Raw genomic sequence first — 20,337 nt, 5'->3', positions numbered from 1 at the left:
GTGGGGTTACTGGGTTGTGGGGATAGGGTGCCGGTGTTGATCTTGGGTAGGGTGCTCTTTCCAAGAGCCGGTGCAGACTCGATGGGCCGAATGGCCTCCTTCTGCACTGTAAATTCTATGAAAAGGTCTCTTGGGCACTCGAGTGACCCACAGTCAATGCCACCTCAAGAGGGCCCACTTTGACAAAGGCAAAGTAGCCTCACTAGCCACATCCCAGGCCCGAGAAGCAATTGTACGCCACCAACAGCAGGGCTCAATGCTGCATTCTCGCCAGGGCTCTGAGCTGTATGGGCTTACCTTCCCTTAATAGGCCCAGTAATGACTGGTGGTCAGTTGCCATCTCAAACTGCCGGCCATACACACCAAATATAACTGCCATGCCCTCCTTCTCAATCTGGGCGTAGTTTCCTTCTGCTTCAGAAAGGGTCCCTGAGGCAGAGGTGATGGGGTGTTCCAAACCATATACCACTTTGTGGGATAAAACAGCCTCTATATCGCAAGGGGACGTGTCACATGTCAGCACAGTTGGTTCCCCGGATCAAAATGCACCAAGAGGTTTGACGACTCTAATGCTTGCTCGCATCTAGGAAGGCTTCCTCTTGTGTCTCCCTCCATTACCATCGCTGATTCTTCCTTAATAGCCAGTGTAATGGTACCAATGTTGTGGTTAGATTCAAAATGAACCTGCCATAGAAAACTGACCATGCCAAGGAAGGACTTGGGCTCGCTGAATTTTTGGCATCGGACTCGAAACGTTAGCTCTTTTCTCTCCCGACAGATGCTGCCAGACCCGCTGAGATTTTCCAGCATTTTCTCTTTCGTTTCAGATTCCAGCATCTGCAATAATTTGCTTTTATACTGATGCAATGAGTATGGCACTAGTCTGCCTCTGAGGAACTCGGGTGCCAAATCCAGATTGACATATATCTTGGCTTTTACGCCACTAATCAGGCCCAATTCTTTGTGGAAGATGTCTTCATACCTCCTTAAGACATCTTGGATGACGCCGTCAAGATATTTTGTTGAGCCTAATCTTCTGCAACCAGTCTCTTCTCAACAGACTGGGTCTATGTCCTTCCACGACAACGAAAGGCAGATTGGCCTCCTACCCTCTCTAGGCCACTGGAGTCTTGGCTGTTCAAAGGATCTTCAAAATCTCCCTGGTGTATGTCGAAAACTTGGCTGTTGTACTCTTCAAGCTTAAAGACTGTGTTCCTGCACACAGAAATTGGAAGGTCTGCTCAGCCACTACGGTCACCAAAGCCCTGGTGTCGACTTCCACTTCAAGGGAACTACCATTTACTCTTAAGACAATTTCAATCAGAGCTGTCTTATTCAATTGGGCTGCTATCAACCGATGCATTTTGCATGCTCTTCTTCAGAGCTCTGCTCCACTATGTTCAGTGGCGGTGTGTATTGCTGCTGCATTTTTTGCATTGATGTGCTTTGACTCGCACAGTAACATGCTTGAATGTGCCCCCTTCGGTCGCAAACTCCTGAACATGGCAGGTCTCCTGGGGATGGTTTCCCCAGCAATGACAGGCGTCCACCCTGGATTCAGTTTGAAGTCCAATTCCTTCCCACTCCATGCGTTCTGGTCCTATGCCAAAGACTGTGTCTGGCTCTGAGCTGTGCCTGTTGATCCCACCAGACCTTGCAGCTGTAGTGGCCATACTTTGTTAACCTCACCTTGAGCCACATTTTGAAGCTCAGTGGTGTTTTACCCAATGCACTCCGTCACCTGCGCTATCTCAATTGCTTTTTCCAACATAATTCTGGTCTCCGCCAGAAGTCTCTTCTGGATATATAGGTGATGGATCCCACAAACCAGCCAGTCGTGCGACATGTCATTAAGCGTGGTCCCAAACTCTCAGTGCTCATTGCGCTGGCAAAGCCTGGCTATGATTTAGATTTATCAAGTGTACTGAGGTACAGACAGACATATTGTTCCATACATGAAAAACACAGGACACATGATAAGTGCACAATATAAATACACAGACATCGGGTGAAGCATATGGAGTGTAGTGCTACACAGTAGAGATGTGTGGAGAGATCAGTTCAATACATAAGAGAGTCATTCAGGAGTCTGGTAACAGTGGGGAAGCTGTTATTGAATCAGTGCATGTTCTCAGCCTTCTGTATCTTCTGCCCAATGGAAGAGGTTGGAAGAGAGGTGGGAGGGGTCTTTGAATATGCTGACCACTTTTCCAGGGCAGTGGGAGGTGTACAGAGTCAATTGATGGGAGGCAGGTTCATGTGATGGACTGGGCTGTGTTCACGACTCTCTGTAGTTTCTTACAGTCATGGACTGAGCAGTTGCCATATTAGCCTGTCATGCAGCCAGATAGGATGCTTTCTATGGTGCATCAATACAAATTGTTAAGAGTCAATGTGGACATGCTGAATGTCCTTAGTTTATTGAGGAAGTATAGGCGCTTTTGTGTTTTCTTGGTCATAGCCTTGATGTGGGTAGACCAGGACAAATTGTTGATGAAGTGTACACCTAGGAATTTGAAGCTGTCAACCATCTCCACCTCGGCACCATTGGTGCTGACAATCAATGACCAGCTCCTTAGTTTTGCTGACATTGAGGGAGAGATTGTTGTTGTTGCACCATAGGTTCTGAAGACGGAGACAGACTCTTCATGGGTCCCTCACCGCAGAGTTAAAGTTAGAATATTGGAGGGTAATAGAGTGTCTTGGGTTGTAATGTCCTTTAACCAATTTCACCATCTGGTCAAAGATCTTTGAGCCAGAGACGTTAAGTTCCTAATCAAATTACATGTTTGGGGCCAGCAAACTAGAAGTATCACCATCTGCTTGTCCTTGCTCATGATCTGGTTCACAGTAAAGAATCAGGGTTGTTCAATGTACTGACTCCATGGCTCAACATGGGTCTAGTTTCCCAATGATAGACGTTTCTACTCATGGTTTAAATGATTCTGAGTCTTGCTGAAACTTCTCTACTTTTCAACTGTTCCTTCCTTCCCCCTTGATTCACAACGGCAGTCAGCTGTGATCAAAAATGTATACCTCGTCGCCAATTTGGTGGCTCAAGACATACATTGGGGGCTTGAAGTAATAAACAATGGGGTTTATTGAGGAAAGGCAAAGGCAGCTAGATCACAGCACAGAAGACTATACAACTGGTCTTTCACTTCAGCTCCCTTGTCCACACTTCCCTGGATCCTGATCCCACCCAGGTCCCTGCGGAAACTCCCCATTGACCAGGGCTCGCGTGTGATTGGCTCAGAGTCTGTCACGTGGTCTGTGGAGCCCAACCCATTAAAAGAGCCATGCTTCCACATCTTAAATCAATTGTTTTAATACTGCAAGGTCAGGAGAAAAGAAATCTGGGTAATGATTGCTGATGAACTAAATGTTTTTTGGGGGGCGGTCAGAGAAATGGAATCCAAGTGTAATAACTTATAATTGAAGATTGGTGTTAGCCTACCGTATAGCTTCTTCAACAGACTGACCCACGATGTTAGAGGAAGGACCTGGCTGGGAAAGCGGTGTCAAACTAATAACCCATTTCACAGGTTTGTAGTATTCATCACTGGAACTCAAGAGATAGAAGAGTGTGGTCAAGAAAATGACCTGCAGGAAATAAAAATCAGAATTGAGCAACATCAGAGCATTAAATAAAACAATTCTTAAATTTCATCAGAATTAAAATAGAAGCTTTTCTTACCAAAGTAAGACTGTACAACTAGAATTCAAATTTCTACAGATCATTTCTCATGTATTTTTGGAGCCATCATTCCAATTAGTATTTAGGAGCGGAGACACTATTTTAGGATTTACTACAGTGGCTGTCTACTTTTGCTGCTTTTAGCTAAACATATTGCAATTAAACAGTTTAATAATGTGCTTCTTTACATTTGATTTTACTTTCAACACAAAAAAGGTGGACAAATGACCTAAATCATACTTAAAAAAAGATCTAAAAGAGACAAAAGAGCCAAACGCTATTTTTCACATTGCACAAGACTATTCCAACTTTCAGTTACTGTAGCATTTCAAGTTTTGTGCGAGCAGTACTTTCTCATTTCCATACCTGTACCATTAGCAGTTGGGGAAGGAATGGAGAGACAGGGAGAAAGATGCAAGAATCAAGGATTCTGGACAGGATTTGTGCTTACAGCAATGTGGTAGTTTTAGGTTAAATTTAAAATCTGTCTGAAAAAACTATAATACATCAGGATGTGTGAATCAGATTTTCATGTATACTACAAAGCTGGTCACAATTTCCATCTCACACAAGTTGCCTGACAGTTTATTAAATTCTGTAATCCATTCAAAATATTAGTAGAGAGACATCCTAGGTTAGAGGTTTGTGCCTCCTGAGCAATAGAAGATTAAATGTGAGTTCAAGATAGTGAAAATCAAACTCTCTAACATCACTCAACTTCATCCCTCTCTACTGTTTTATTCAGTCATGGGATGCAGATGTCACTGGCAAGGCCAGCATTTGCTGCCCATCCCTAATGCTCTTGTGAGCAGTTAAGGGTCAACCAGATTGCTTGAGGGTCTGAAATCCATCTGCCACCAAAATGTGCATACATTTTAAACTAGGGGGTCACTGTTTAAAAATATGAGGTTGCCCATTTAAGAGAGATGAGGAGAATTTTTTCTCTCTCAGGTTTGGGAGTCTTTTGAACTCACTTCCTCAATAAGTGCTGAAAGCAAAGTCTTTGATATTTTTAAGGCAGAGGTAGAAAGATAGAGAGCGGGATCCTCCATCCTCCAGGGCAGCACGGTAGCATTGTGGATAGCACAATTGCTTCACAGCTCCAGGGTCCCAGGTTCCATTCCGGCTTGGGTCACTGTCTGTGCGGAGTCTGCACATTCTCCCCGTGTGTGCGTGGGTTTCCTCCGGGTGCTCCGGTTTCCTCCCACAGTCCAAAGATGTGCAGGTTAGGTGGATTGGCCATGATAAATTGCCCTTAGTGTCCAAAATTGCCCTTAGTGTTGGGTGGGGTTACTAGGTTATGGGGATAGGGTGGAGGTGTTGGCCTTGGGTAGGGTGCTCTTTCTTGGAGCCGGTGCAGACTCGATGGGCCGAATGGCCTCCTTCTGCACTGTAAATTCTATGATCCCACTGCACCCATTTTCTGATGCTGCATGACCCTGCCTGCAGCGAGAATCTCCATCCCGGCAGCCAGCCGATGGAGTGGGCACCCCACGCCATTGGGACATCCGTGAGCGTGGGTGCGCTCCCAGCAAAATGTAGAATCCCGCTGACAGGGAATCCAGCCCATATTCTTTATAAGCAAAAGGGTAAAAGGTCATCAGGAGGAATGTGGAGTTGCGGTTACAATCAGATCAGCCATGATCTTATTGAATGGAAGAGCAGTTTTGGGGTGGGGAGGGATGGGCGGCCTACTTTGTATGTTCGTATATCTCTGTAACATTCAGACTTGATTATTCTAATGCTCTCAAAATTAGTCTCCCATTCTCTACTTGCTGTGAATATTTTTAAAACACCAAAAGGTTTTATAGCCAAATTACTTTTTCTTTCAAGAAGTGTTGTTTGTTAATTACTTTTTTTTTAAACCGGTGTAATTTTATTTAAACATCCTACATTTTGAAGAGTGCCTCTTACAATACAGTTCAACAGTAAATTCCTCACCAATGAAAGGACAAAATTGAGAAGTGCTGTACCGCTATGAAACAGAACCGTCAGTAAGGTGGTTGCAGTCGTGAACAGCAAACTCACATTTCGGCTCATCACAATCCACAGAGACTCCAATATCTAGGGGAATACAAATCCAAAAGATCAGAGTGTTCTCATCCATTTTAACCCTTCACAATGTCTCAAGTTCAGAAGCAATACAACAGCACCATACATGTATTTGAGTCAAAGGATACTTACTACTACTCAATTTGCTGGGCATAATTAATCAAAGTTGAAAAATATAAACAACATCACTTTCTTTTGGATAACGAAAGTGCATAAATCACCACTATAGCCATACTCAAAAAATGTCTTGCATTCTTCCTTCTGGATGACTTATATTTATAAAGGAATCAAGTAAAAAAATCTAAAATCAGTTACAAGCAAGAGGTGGGAGTGAGTTAATAGGAAGAGAATTAATTTAGGGGTCAAAGATACTTTTTGAAAACAGGAAATAACGGAGCATAGAGAACAAGGAATAAGAGAGAGCTAAGAGAAATAGAGGGTGCATATTAGCTACAATACATGATTAGAAAATACTCAAATAGGGAAAGGGTTTTACAAAGAAAGGAACTTGGAACAAGAGAATTTCTATATATTAAATCATAGCCAGTTCATCAGCAATTCTTTCTCTTTCTTTTAAAAAAAATAAAATCTAGAGTACCCAATTCATTTATTTCAATTAAGGGCAATTTAGCATGGCCAATCCACCTACCCTGCACATCTTTGGGTTGTGGGGATTAAACCCACGGAAACATAGGGAGAATGTGCAAACTCCACACGGACAGTGACCCAAAGCCGTGATTGAACCTGGGTGCTGGGGGAGCAGGGAGGTGAGCGGGTGGTGAATATCAAAGAGAAATGGAAAGCGGAGTTGGGAGGGGAGATCAATTGGGGAGCATGGTGTGAGGCACTGCGTAGGGTGAACGGGACCTCCTCATGTGCAAGGATGAGCCTGATACAGTTTAAGGTGGTGCCAGGGTGCATATGACTCGGGCGAGAATGAGTGGGTTCTTTCAGTGGGTAGCAGATGAGTGTGAGAGGTGTGGGCGGGGGCCAGCGAATCACGCGCACATGTTTTGGGGTTGCAAAAAATTGGGAAGATTCTGGGCAGGAGTGTTCGCAGTCTTAGCCAGGATAGTGGAGGAGGAGGTGGATCCGGACCCTTTGGTGGTGATATTTGGAGTCTCAGAGAAGCGGAGCTCATGGAGAGGAGGTGCCGATGTCTTGGCCTTTGCCTCTCTGATTGTACAATGGCATATTTTGCTGGAGTGGCGGCCGGCATCGCCACCGGGGGTAGCGTCTTGGTTGGGTGACCTGTGCGACTTCCTGCAATTAGAGAAGATAAAGTATGAGTTAAGGGGCTCTTCAGGGGGGTTTGAGGAAAGGTGGGGGATGTTTGTGACCATGTTTGAGGGGCTGTTCGTCGCAGGGGAGGGGGGCTGAAAAAAAGGCAAAAATCTGTACAGACTGTATAGTTGTTTGTAGGGAAGCATGTTTCCCAGGGTGTTTGTTCGCTGTAACCTGTTTTTATACATGTTTGTAATAAAATACATTTAAACAAAGGGATTGAACCTGGGACCTCGGTGCCGTGAGGCTGCAGTGCTAACCACTGTGCCACCATGCTGCCTATTCTTTCTCTTTCTGACCCATTACCTCAAGTCCCCCGAAGATCCATCCTAGGTCTGCTTTTCTTCCTCATCTACAAGTGTCTCTTGGCTACAATGACTGCAAAAGCTTTGAACCATGCCTTTAGATTTGACTATTCCAATGCTCTACTGACTGGTCATCTGCCCATCACATTCTGTAAAATATGGGAGTTTATCCAAAACTGCTGCATGACACCAACACCGTGGCTTTAGACTTCTCAATGTTGACCTGGAAGTAGTTCACTTTCAACTAGGGCAGAATGTCAGACAAGCATAATAACAGGGACGAATTCAAGGGAGATTATAGAACTGGGCATTATTTCATTCACATGGAAGTTGACCCTCTGCTGAAGATGATGATAAGGAATATCTATTTTACTTTCAGCAAGGATGAGGGAAGAGTTGACAGGAGCCATTTAGCTATTACCATTAAATCTCACTAAGGATCTTTTTCACTTCCAACTCAAATAATACGCCCAGATATTTATACATAGAGGTTATGTTGGATCTATCTTTCTAGGCTTGCTCTTTCAAGCTATATTTCTCCCCTTGCTAGAAAAACAGCTTAATCATGTTGCACAATCAAATGTCTCTTTCCAGCAAACTTTCAAAACGTACTGAGGATTATTTCATTATATTTCTGGCTTACTTTCAACACCTTGATCAATGATACAACTAATTGAGAAATACAAATATTACAGAAGCAGTATGAATGAACGCCATGTGCAAGAAGTCAGTATGATTTTGAACACTATTTAGTTATGAGAAAAGTTAGGTTGAAGGAATCTTTTCCGTGCTCTGCTGTATGCCTTAACTCCAATTTCAGACACCACCTTCTACAGCAATAATCTTTTCATTTCAGCCACAGTTGTATCTTCTGCGAATAAGATTACTAATTTACTTGCAATTTTTACCAAATTAGCATGTTTCGTGTCATAATACAGACCTATTCAGAACTGCTCCAGCCAACTCAACTGTAAGCAAAAGTTTACGGTTATTCATGAAGGCCCACATTCTCAACCTTGCTCCTTGCCTGTTGTGTGGTGATCCTCAGTTAAACCACCCTTCAAAGGGAAAAGCAGCCTATGGTCATCTGGGGCTATGGCAACCTTACCTTTACTTCAGTAGTTTGGGCTGAATTCAAATGCAGGTCAGAGAAGTGAAACCATGTGCTACTGACTTACTGGGGTCATATAGCCTCAAATAGACTATCAGAGCTAAGAGCTGCCTCAACTTTGTTGTGAGCTTTGTATTGACACATGCAGCCAGAAATCTTCTGGCCCTGAAGATCAACTTTGTCAAAAAAGACCAGTTGCCTCGTTAAGCTGTTTATGCTTTGGTTGCCTTTTCCTCTCAGATGTACTGATCTAAGTAATTGTGGGTGTTTCTGTCAGCATATAAAAAATGTCTCCCACCTCACTTGCAACAATTTCCATTTTGCATTGTCTGTAAGCCAATGAAAATCCAACTTGATTTTCAAATTTGCAGATGACACCACAGTAGTGGGTCGGATTTCAAACAATGAGGAGACAGAGTACAGGAATGAGATAGAGAATCTGGTGAACTGGTGTGACGATAATAATCTCTCCCTCAATGTCAACAAAACGAAGGCGATTGTCATCGACTTCAGGAAGCGTATTGGAGAACATGCCCCTGTGTACAATGGGAACAAAGTAGAAAGGGTCGAGAGTTTCAAGTTTTTAGGTGTCCAGATCACCAACAACCTGTCCTGGTACCCCCATGCCGACACTATAGTTAAGAAAGCCCACCAACAGCTCTACTTTCTCAGAAGACTAAGGAAAATTGTCATGTCACCTACGACTCTCACCAACTTCTACAGATGCGCTATAGAAAGCATTCTTTCTGGTTGTATCTCAGCCTGGAATGGATCCTGCTCAGCCCAAGACCGCAGGAAATTACAAAAGGACGTGAATGTAGCTCAATCCATCACGCAAACCAGCCTCCCGTCCATTGACTCTGTCTATAATTCCCGCTGCCTCAGAAAGACAGCCAGCATAATTAAGGACCCCTCGCACCCCAAACATACTCTCTTCCACCTTCTTCCGTCAGGAAAAAGATACCAAAGTATAAGGTCACATACCAACTGACTCAAGAACAGCTTCTTCCCTATTGCCATCAGACTTTTGAATGGACCTACCTCGCATTAAGTTGATCTTTTCTCTACATCTTGCTAGAACTGTAACATTATATTCTGCAGTCTCTCCTTCCTTCCCGATGTACGGTATGCATTGTTTGTACGGCATGCAAGAAACAATACTTTTCACTGTATACCAATACATGTGACAATAATAAATCAAATCAAATTACATCCTTCACCACTCAGCACTTTCCCCCTAACCCTTTATTATCGGATAGAGGCCTGATGCTTTGCCTTTTGCAAAAAGGCCTTCTTAAATGGAAAGAGGAAAATTGGCATTGAAAACAAACAATATAATGCTAGTTCAAAAGGTTCCTTTGGAAATGTATAATTTTCCCTTCACATTTCACAGAAACATACTTCATTCTGTCTAGGACCTATGATCAGCAGTACATTTGAGGCTGGACAAGTTAAATCATGTCTAGCTTTTTCTGCCAGACAGACCGCACTGAAAAGTTGCCCGATTACTCTGAACAAGCTGGCCAAAAATATAAAACCACTTAACCACGGCAAATGCCAAAGGACTCAAACTCACAACCACTAATTTTACAGCCAAATATTTTAATACCCAAGCCTAATTCTAAGGTCAATTTGTTAAACAGCTCATCAAAAATATGAGAATAATATATTTTGCCATCAAAAATTTCATACAACCAACAAACATCAACAACAGGTTGACATATGCTGAGGATAACAAATAGATTCAACTCAAGTTGATACCATGGACCTACACCAAAGAGTGTACATCTTCAGGAGATGAGACATGGGTCGGACTTTTCCAGCCATTCATGCCAGCGGGGTCTTCCTGTCACGTCGGTGGCTCAACCCCATCATGGGTTTCCCGGCAGCGAGGGGGGCATTCAATGGGAAACCCTGTTGACAACGGCAGGGCCAGGAAAATCCCAGCACTGACCAATGGCGGGCTGCCTCCACTGCTGTGAAACACTCAGCGTGTTGCGTGTAATTCCTGCCCATGATCTCCAATTTGAGGTTCCATCACTTAAAAAGGAAAGTAAAAAGTCTTACAACACCAGGTTAAAGTCCAACAGGTTTGTTTCGATGTCACTAGCTTTCGGAGCGCTGCTCCTTCCTCAGGTGAATGAAGAGGTATGTTCCAGAAACATATATATAGACAGATTCAAAAGATGCCAGACAATGCTTGGAATGCGAGCATTAGCAGGTGATTAAATCTTTACAGATCCAAAGATGGGGTAACCCCAGGTTAAAGAGGTGTGAATTGTGCCAAGCCAGGACAGTTGGTAGGATTTTGCAGGCCAGATGGTGGGGGATGAATGTAATGCGACATAAATCCCAGGTCCCGGTTGAGGCCGCACTCATGTGTGCGGAACTTGGCTATAAGCTTCTGCTCGGCGATTCTGCGTTGTTGCGCGTCCTGTCATGTCGTGAAAGTAAACTACTTCATCCAAGCACTTTGTCACAGTGGTCAAGTAGTTAGAGCCTATAATTCTCAGCACAGGGTATAGACAACCTAAATTGTGCTTTATGGGCACCTACTACTTTTTACCTAAAAGCATATTATTAAAATATATTGTATAAACTAGAAAGCAAGTTATCCCTATGTAGCTTGCATGGACAGGTCTAACAATAATCTAATAATCTTTATTATTGTCACAAGTAGGCTTACATTAACACTGCAATGAAGTTACTGTGAAAAGCCCCTAGTTGCCACATTCCAGAGCGCCTGTACGGGTACACTGAGGGAGAATTCAGAATGTCCAATTCACCTAACAAGCAGTAGAAGGTTTAATAAAGAACCAGCCTGAAAAGGTTGATCGTAGGATAACTTAAGTTGGGAACATAAAAAGGTCAAAACACGACCAACAACGTATGGCAGTTAAACATGAAAAAATATATTTGATTGTTACTGAAAAAATATTGAGCTTGTAACACTGAACCTGGGAAGTAAGGTTTGATTTGTAGTTGGGAAGTCGTCACAATAGTGCTAAATATTTTTTCTATTCCCTTCCTGCAAGTCATTTATCTTGTCCGAACGCAAATTTCCATTTAATTCAAGTTTTAATCTCCTGTATTTAGATTTATAACCTGCTGAGATACAGCAATTCATGTAGACTAACATTATGTTATTCATTACCAATCCAAAATATACGCAGAACTCGGTCATTGCAATTTACACACGTGATCTAATGCCTGATATCAAAGTGAAATAAAAGATCTGCAGAAAGTACCTTCAAAAGAGTTTCCGTTAACACAGAAACTATATAATCAGGTCCAGTTCAGCTATCTGCTGCACCCTACTGGTATTACTGGAAACTAATGTGGGACAAAATAATTTTGAAGCCCGACACAAACAGGAAACGGAGATTAACAAACACCTTACGAGCTCTATTGAAATTTTAAAAAATAAATTTAGAGTACCCGATTCAATTTTTTTCTATTTAAGAAGGCAATTTAGCATGGCCAATTCACCTACCCTGCACATCTTTGCGTTGTGGGCGTGAGACCCACGCAGACACAGGGAGAATGTGCAAACTCCGCACGGACAGTGACCCGGGGCCAGGATCGAACCTGGGTCCTTGGCGCCGTGAGGCAGCAGGGCTAACCCACTGCACCAACGTGCCACCCCTCCATTGAAAATTTTAAAAATACATTTTCCAGTTTTTATTTTTAGCATCAGACTGGGAGAAAATTGGGAGGAAAAGGAGAAATTAAAGCCTGAACCATAAGTTAAACCAGAGGAAATCAGTTTTTGTTTTAATTGCTCAAGAAATTAATTTGGATTTCGGCGGGAGCGGTGCGCAAGGGCCTTCTGGGAGATGTGTATTTACTTTAAAAACCCTTACCTTTGCAGGAGCAGCCCTTTGGATTTCGGAGGGAGCGGTGCGCAAGGGCCTTCTGGGAGGTGAGTATTTACTTTTAAAACCCTTACCTTTGCAGGAGCAGCCCTTTGAATTTCGGCGGGAGCGGTGCGCAAGGGCCTTCTGGAGGGGGAGTATTTACTTTAAAATCACTTACCTGGTCCCGTTTCTGTTCTTCTTTTCTGTTTTATTTATTTTTTTAATATAAGGCGGGAACCGGAAGTTCGACCCACGGACTTCTGGGAAGGCCCCCCCCCCCCCGCCCCCCCCCCCCCCCCCCCACCCAACCAATAAATTCTGGTGGAGAGGAAACCCGAGACACTACACGTGTAGTGTCTCCCACCCACCCTCCTCCTCTAACCTAATAATAAGACCCATTGGTGTGAGGTAAGTGCCATATTATATTATTATAATATTTTTTTTATTTAAAAATGTTTTATTTATGAACCAGATCTTGGTCAGAAGTTAGAGGGATGGCAGGGAAGGGAGTGCAATGTTCCTCCTGCAGGATGTTTGAGGTGAGGGATGCCGTTAGTGTCCCTGCTGATTTTACCTGCAGGAAGTGCTGCCATCTCCAGCTCCTCCAAGACCAAGTTAGGGAACTGGAGCTGGAGTTGGATGAACTTCGGATCATTCGGGAGGCAGAGGGGGTCATAGATAGCAGCTTCAGGGAATTAGTTACACCAAAGATTGGAGATAGATGGGTAACTGTAAGAGGGACTGGGAAGAAGCAGTCAATGCAGGGATCCCCTGCGGTCGTTCCCCTGAGTAACAAGTGGACCGCTTTGGATACTTGTCGGGGGGGGGGACTTACCAGGGGTAAGCCATGGGGTACGGGCCTCTGGCACCGAGTCTGTCCCTGTTGCTCAGAAGGGAACGGGGGAGAGGAGCAGAGCATTAGTAATTGGGGACTCGATAGTCAGGGGCACAGATAGGAGATTTTGTGGGAGCGAGAGAGACTCACGTTTGGTATGTTGCCTCCCAGGTACAAGGGTACGTGATGTCTCGGATCATGTTTTCCGGGTCCTTAAGGGGGAGGGGGAGCAGCCCCAAGTCGTGGTCCACATTGGCACTAATGACATAGGTAGGAAAGGGACAAGGATGTCAGGCAGGCTTTCAGGGAGCTAGGATGGAAGCTCAGAACGAGAACAAACAGAGTTGTTATCTCTGGGTTGTTGCCCGTGCCACGTGATAATGAGATGAGGAATAGGGAGAGAGAGCAATTAAACACGTGGCTACAAGGATGGTGCAGGCGGGAGGGATTCAGATTTCTGGTTAACTGGGGCTCTTTCTGGGGAAGGTGGGACCTCTACAGACAGGATGGTCTACATCTGAACCTGAGGGGCACAAATATCCTGGGGGGGAGATTTGTTAGTGCTCTTTGGGGGGGGGGGGGGGGGGGGGGGGGGGGGTTTAAACTAATGCAGCAGGGGCATGGGAACATGGATTGTAGTTTTAGGGTACGAGAGGTTGAGAGTGTAGAGGTCAGGAGCACAGATTTGACTTCGCAGGAGGGGGCCAGTGTTCAGGTAGGTGGTTTGAAGTGTGTCTACTTCAATGCCAGGAGTATACGAAATAAGGTAGGGGAACTGGCAGCATGGGTTGGTACCTGTGACTTCGATGTTGTGGCCATTTCGGAGACATGGGATAGAGCAGGGACAGGAATGGTTGTTGCAGGTTCCGGGGTTTGGGTGTTTTAGTAAGCTCAGAGAAGGAGGCAAAAGAGGGGGAGGTGTGGCGCTGCTAGTCAAAAACAGTATTATGGTGGCGGAGAGGATGCTAGATGGGGACTCTTCTTCCGAGGTAGTATGGGCTGAGGTTAGAAACAGGAAAGGAGAGGTCACCCTGTTGGGAGTTTTCTATAGGCCTCCAAATAGTTCTAGGGATGTAGAGGAAAGGATGGTGAAGATGATTCTGGATAAGAGCAAAAGTAACAGGGTAGTTATTATGGGAGACTTTAACTTTCCAAATATTGACTGGAAAAGATATAGTTCGAGTACATTAGATGAGTCGTTTTTTGTACAATGTGTGCAGGAGGGTTTCCTGACACAATATGTTGACAGGCTAACAAGAGGAGAGGCCACATTGGATCTGGTTTTGGGTAATGAACCAGGCCAGGTGTTAGATTTGGAGGTAGGTCAGCACTTTGGGGACAGTGACCACAATTCGGTGACGTTTACGTTAGTGATGGAAAGGGATAAGTATACCCCGCAGGGCAAGGGTTATAGCTGGGGGAAGGGCAATTATGATGCCATTAGACATGACTTGGGGGGGATAGGTTGGAGAAGTAGACTGCAAGTGTTGGGCACACTGGATAAGTGGAGCTTGTTCAAGGATCAGCTACTGCGTGTTCTTGATAAGTACGTACCGGTCAGGCAGGGAGGAAGGCGTCGAGCGAGGGAACCGTGGTTTACCAAAGTGGAATCTCTTGTTAAGAGGAAGAAGGAGGCCTATGTGAAGATGAGGTGTGAAGTTTCAGTTGGGGTGCTTGATAGTTACAAGGTAGCGAGGAAGGATCTAAAGAGAGAGCTAAGACGAGCAAGGAGGGGACATGAGAAGTATTTGGCAGGTAGGATCAAGGAAAACCCAAAAGCTTTCTATAGGTATGTCAGGAATAAAAGAATGACTAGGGTAAGAGTAGGGCCAGTCAAGGACAGGGATGGGAAGTTGTGTGTGGAGTCTGAAGAGATAGGCGAGATACTAAATGAATATTTTTCGTCAGTATTCACTCAGGAAAAAGAGAATGTTGTGGAGGAGAATGCTGAGACCCAGGCTATTAGAATAGATGGCATTGAGGTATGCAGGGAAGAGGTGTTGGCAATTCTGGACAGGCTGAAAATAGATAAGTCCCCGGGGCCTGATGGGATTTATCCAAGGATTCTCTGGGAAGCCAGGGAAGAGATTGCTGGGCCTTTGGCTTTGATTTTTATGTCATCATTGGCTACAGGAATAGTGCCAGAGGACTGGAGGATAGCAAATGTGGTCCCTTTGTTCAAGAAGGGAGGTAGAGACAACCCCGGCAACTATAGACCGGTGAGCCTCACGTCTGTTGTGGGTAAAGTCTTGGAGGGGATTATAAGAGACAAGATTTATAATCATCTAGATAGGAATAATATGATTAGGGATAGTCGGCATGGCTTTGTGAAGGGTAGGTCATGCCTCACAAACCTTATCGAGTTCTTTGAGAAGGTGACTGAACAGGTAGATGAGGGTAGAGCAGTTGATGTGGTGTATATGGATTTCAGTAAAGCGTTTGATAAGGTTCCCCACGGTAGGCTATTGCAGAAAATACGGAGGCTGGGGATTGAGGGTGATTTAGAGATGTGGATCAGAAATTGGCTAGCTGAAAGAAGACAGAGGGTGGTGGTTGATGGGAAATGTTCAGAATGGAGTTCAGTTACAAGTGGCGTACCACAAGGATCTGTTCTGGGGCCGTTGCTGTTTGTCATTTTTATCAATGACCTAGAGGAGGGCGCAGAAGGGTGGGTGAGTAAATTTGCAGACGACACTAAAGTCGGTGGTGTTGTCGACAGTGCGGAAGGATGTAGCAGGTTACAGAGGGACATAGATAAGCTGCAGAGCTGGGCTGAGAGGTGGCAAATGGAGTTTAATGAAGAGAAGTGTGAGGTGATTCACTTTGGAAGGAATAACAGGAATGCGGAATATTTGGCTAATGGTAAAGCTCTTGGAAGTGTGGATGAGCAGAGGGATCTCGGTAACCATGTACATAGATCCCTGAAAGTTGCCACCCAGGTTGATAGGGTTGTGAAGAAGGCCTATGGAGTGTTGGCCTTTATTGGTAGAGGGATTGAGTTCCGGAGTCATGAGGTCATGTTGCAGCTGTACAAAACTGGTACGGCCGCATTTGGAGTATTGCGTACAGTTCTGGTCACCGCATTATAGGAAGGACGTGGAAGCTTTGGAGCGGGTGCAGAGGAGATTTACCAGGATGTTGCCTGGTATGGAGGGAAAATCTTATGAGGAAAGGCTGATGGACTTGAGGTTGTTTTCGTTAGAGAGAAGAAGGTTAAGAGGAGACTTAATAGAGGCATACAAAATGATCAGGGGGTTAGATAGGGTGGACAGTGTGAGCCTTCTCCCGCGGATGGAAATGGCTAGCACGAGGGGACATAGCCTTAAACTGAGGGGTAATAGATATAGGACAGAGGTCAGAGGTAGGTTCTTTACACAAAGAGTGGTGAGGCCGTGGAATGCCCTACCTGCAACAGTAGTGAACTCGCCAACATTGAGGGCATTTAAAAGTTTATTGGATAAGCATATGGATGATAATGGCATAGTGTAGGTTAGATGGCTTTTGTTTTTTGACTTCCCATGTCGGTACAACATCGTGGGCCGATGGGCCTGTACTGCGCTGTATCGTTCTATGTTCTAAATCAAGGCATAGTTTTTTTTTGTTTTTTTAAATATTTTTATTCTCCTTTTTCACATTTTCACCCAAATTTACACCCACCAACAAATAATCAACGATAACAAATACAATGTCAATCCCCTGGACAACAATCCCTTCCTCCCAGCAATCCCCAAAGAAACTTCAACATTTTAAATACAAACATCATGAAAAGGATTCAGGAATCCACCATCCACCCATACACAGTCACCAACAACATACCCAACCCCACCCCCTCGATGCCACCCAATTCTTGAAAGTGCATAATAAACAAAGTCCATGAATTGTAGAACCCTTGCATCCTTCCCCTCAACTCAAACTTCACCTTCTCGAGTGTGAAAAACTCCAACAGATCCCCCCCGCCACACCAGGGCACAGGGTGGAGAAACTGACCTCCACCCCAACAGGATCCGCCTTCTGGCGATCAACGAGGTGAAGGCTAAAATATCTGCCTCCGCACCCGCTTCCAACCCGGGCCAATCCAATAACCCGAATATGGCCCCCAAGGACCCGGCTCAAGCCTCACATGTACCACCTTCGAAACTACCCTGAACACCTCACTCCAATATCCCTCTAGCTTTGGACAGGACCAAAACATATGAACGTGGTTTGCGGAACCCCTCGCCCGCAACGTTCACAAATATCCTCTACCCCTTCAAAGAGTCAGCTCATCCTTGCCTTTGTGAGGTGCACACTATACACCACCTTCAGCTATATCAGCCCAAACCTCGCGCACAAAGTTGAGGCATTCACCCTCCGGAGCACCTCACACAACCCCTCCTCCATGCCCTCTCCAAACTCTTCCTCCCATTTTGCCTTAATCTCCTCCAGTGGTGCCTTCTCTTCTTCCAGAATCACTCCATAAATCGCTGCCACCACCCCCTTCTCCAATCCCCGTCGTCAGCACCTCCTCCAACAATATGGAGGCCGGCGCCACCGGAAAGCTCTATATCTACTTCTTAGCGAAATCCTGGACCTGCATATACCTAAACATTTCCCCCTGCCCCAACCCATATTTCGCCACCAGCTCCTTCAATCCCGCAAAACGGCCCCCTAGAAATAAATCCTTTAATGCCCTGATTCCCTTCTCCTCCCAGCTCCAAAAACTCCCATCCCACTTCCCTGGCTCAAATCTGATTCCCCCGAACCGGCATTTCCCTTGACCCTACCCCCAGCCTAAAGTGCTGGTGCAGCTGCCTCCAGATTTTCAACGTCACTACTACTATTGGACACCCTGAGTATTTCCCTGGGGCCATCGGGAGCAGCGCTGTTGCCAATGCCCTCAGCCACAACCCCCTGCACAGACTCTCCTCCATTCTAATCCACTGGGAACCCCCCCCCCCCCTCGAACCCAGCTCCTCACTTTCTTCGCGTTCGCCGGCCAGTAATAATATAGTAAATTCGGAAGACCCAAACTTCCTGACTGCCACTGCCGTCCTGTCTGCAACAGCACCTTCCTAATCCTAGCCACATTCACCCCTATATAAACGAGGCGATCATCTTTTCAAGCTCTGTGAAAAATGCTTTTGGCAGGAAGATCGGCAGGCACTGCCAGTGACAGAGAGAGACCATCTCACTTTGTCAGATCCGCTTTCACCCTCCCCATCAGGCTAGTAATGTTATACCTTCGGAGCCCTCCCAATCCCGTGCCACCTGCACCCCCAGATATCTAAAGTGAGGCCCCGCCATACGGAATGGCAGCCCCGCCCCCCCCCCCCCCCCCCCCCCCCCAACCATGGCCGAGACACCGCAAAATATTCACTTTTATCTAACTTTAGTTATATCCCGAGAAAGACCCAAATACTGGCAGCAGGCTCCAACATCAAGTCACCCGCATGCAAAGATACCTTATGCTTTACCTCTCCCCCATGCGCCCGGAACTATCCCTTTGCACATCTCGGAACTCCTCAACGCAATGGCCAACGGCTCGATCCGCAAGCGCGAACATAGTGGGGGGGGGGGGGGGGGGGGGGGGGGGGAGACACGACATAGGACATCCCTGCCTGGTCCCACGGTGCAGAGCAAAATATCCCAAATTCATGTTATTCGTGTGGATTCACACCCTCCGCTCCCTGTACAGCAACCTTACCCAATCTACAAATCGTGGCACTAATCCCAAACTGCTGCAGAACGCATCAAATACCCCCACTCTACTCAGTCAAAACGCCTTCTTTGTGGACAGCCGGTCAAAACTCGCCATTTCTCTTTTCCAACACTGTAGGATCCACATCCTCTGCATACCGCCTATCCACTTCCAACATCTCATCTATTAACCTTTGCCGTTCCACCCTCTCCTCCTTTGCCTTAAATGATATCACCACCCTCTCACCACTGCCTTCAAAGCTTCCCATACCACCGTCTGCGAGACCTCACCCGTACAATTAAACTGCACATACTCCTCAATCACTTTTCCAATTCTCATCACAAAACCCTCGATCCCCAACAGCCCCCACATCCAATCTCCACCCCGCCTCTGCACTATTCCTTCTCCAACACCATATCAACCCCAATGCGGCGCATGACTCCGATATTGCAATTGCCGAATATTCCGACCCCTTGACCCCCCGGCCAACAGCGACTACCCCACCACAAAAATCTATCCGCTAATAGAATCTTATGAACTGAAGAAAGAAACGAATACTCCCGCTCCCCGAGTGCAAGAACCTCCAAGGGTCACCCTCCTCCAATTTCCACCATTAGCCCAGCTAACGCCTTCGCTCCCCCTGACTGGGTCAAAACGATCGCGTAGTGGAACCTGTCCATTTTTGGCTCCTGCACCATATTCCGGTCTCCACCCCACTCATCAATTCATGTGAATCCAATTCGGGGATGGCCCCCACACACCGGGCGGGATTCCTCCACTCCCCGCGCCGGTTGGGAGAATCGCCTGGGCCGGCAAAATTTCCCCGCGGCACACCGGTCCGACGCCCTCCCGCGATTCTCCCAAGTGGCGGGAACAGCCCCGTCGAGTTCCGCGGGCCGCAGGCCGGAGAATCGCCCGGAGACACCAAACTGGCGAGTCTCTGGCACCCCTGCTATTCTCAGGCGCCGGATGGGCCGAGCGGCCAGCCCAAAACAGCGGGTTCCCCCCCACCGCGCCGTCCCCACACATGGTTGCTGCCGTCGGGAACAGCGCGGGAACGCTGGGGGATCCTGCACCGGGGGTACCTCAATGTGGAGTGGCCCGCGATCGGTGCCCACCGATTGTCGGGCCGTCCTCTCTGAAGGAGACCTCCTTTCTTCCGCAGCCCTGCAAGAATCGTCTGCATCTTCTTGCGGGGCGGACTCGGAGAGGACAGCAACCCGCGCATAGCGCGGGTGACACCAGTTATGAGGCACCGGCCGCGTCATGTATGCAGCGCCGCCTTTACACGGCGACAAGGCCTGGCGCGTGTCAATGACGCGGCCCCCGCTCCTAGCCCCATTTTCCCGAGCCCTGAATCGTTGGGATAGGGGCCGTTTCGCACCGTCGTGAACCTCGACGGCGTTCACGGCGGGCGTGGGGCATTTTGGCGCGGGAAGGGAGAATCCCGCCACACCTTCTGTACTAAAGCCTGCATCATCCCAGTTGATACACGCTTACCAACGTCACCAACCTCCCT

General features: G+C 46.3%; 1 protein-coding gene across 1 annotated transcript in view; it reads right to left on the bottom strand.

Annotated features, from left to right (window-relative positions):
• Positions 1 to 20,337, bottom strand: part of tmem245 (transmembrane protein 245) — a 246,505-nt gene that overhangs the window by 99,338 nt on the left and 126,830 nt on the right. Inside the window, 2 exon segments of the mRNA XM_072508900.1 lie at positions 3,458 to 3,603; positions 5,639 to 5,761. Coding sequence (XP_072365001.1) covers positions 3,458 to 3,603; positions 5,639 to 5,761 — 269 coding nt within the window.

Source organism: Scyliorhinus torazame, chromosome 6, assembly GCF_047496885.1.
Source record: "Scyliorhinus torazame isolate Kashiwa2021f chromosome 6, sScyTor2.1, whole genome shotgun sequence".
NCBI classification, from domain to species: Eukaryota; Metazoa; Chordata; class Chondrichthyes; order Carcharhiniformes; family Scyliorhinidae; genus Scyliorhinus; species Scyliorhinus torazame.
This window is presented reverse-complemented; position numbering and strand designations above follow the sequence as displayed.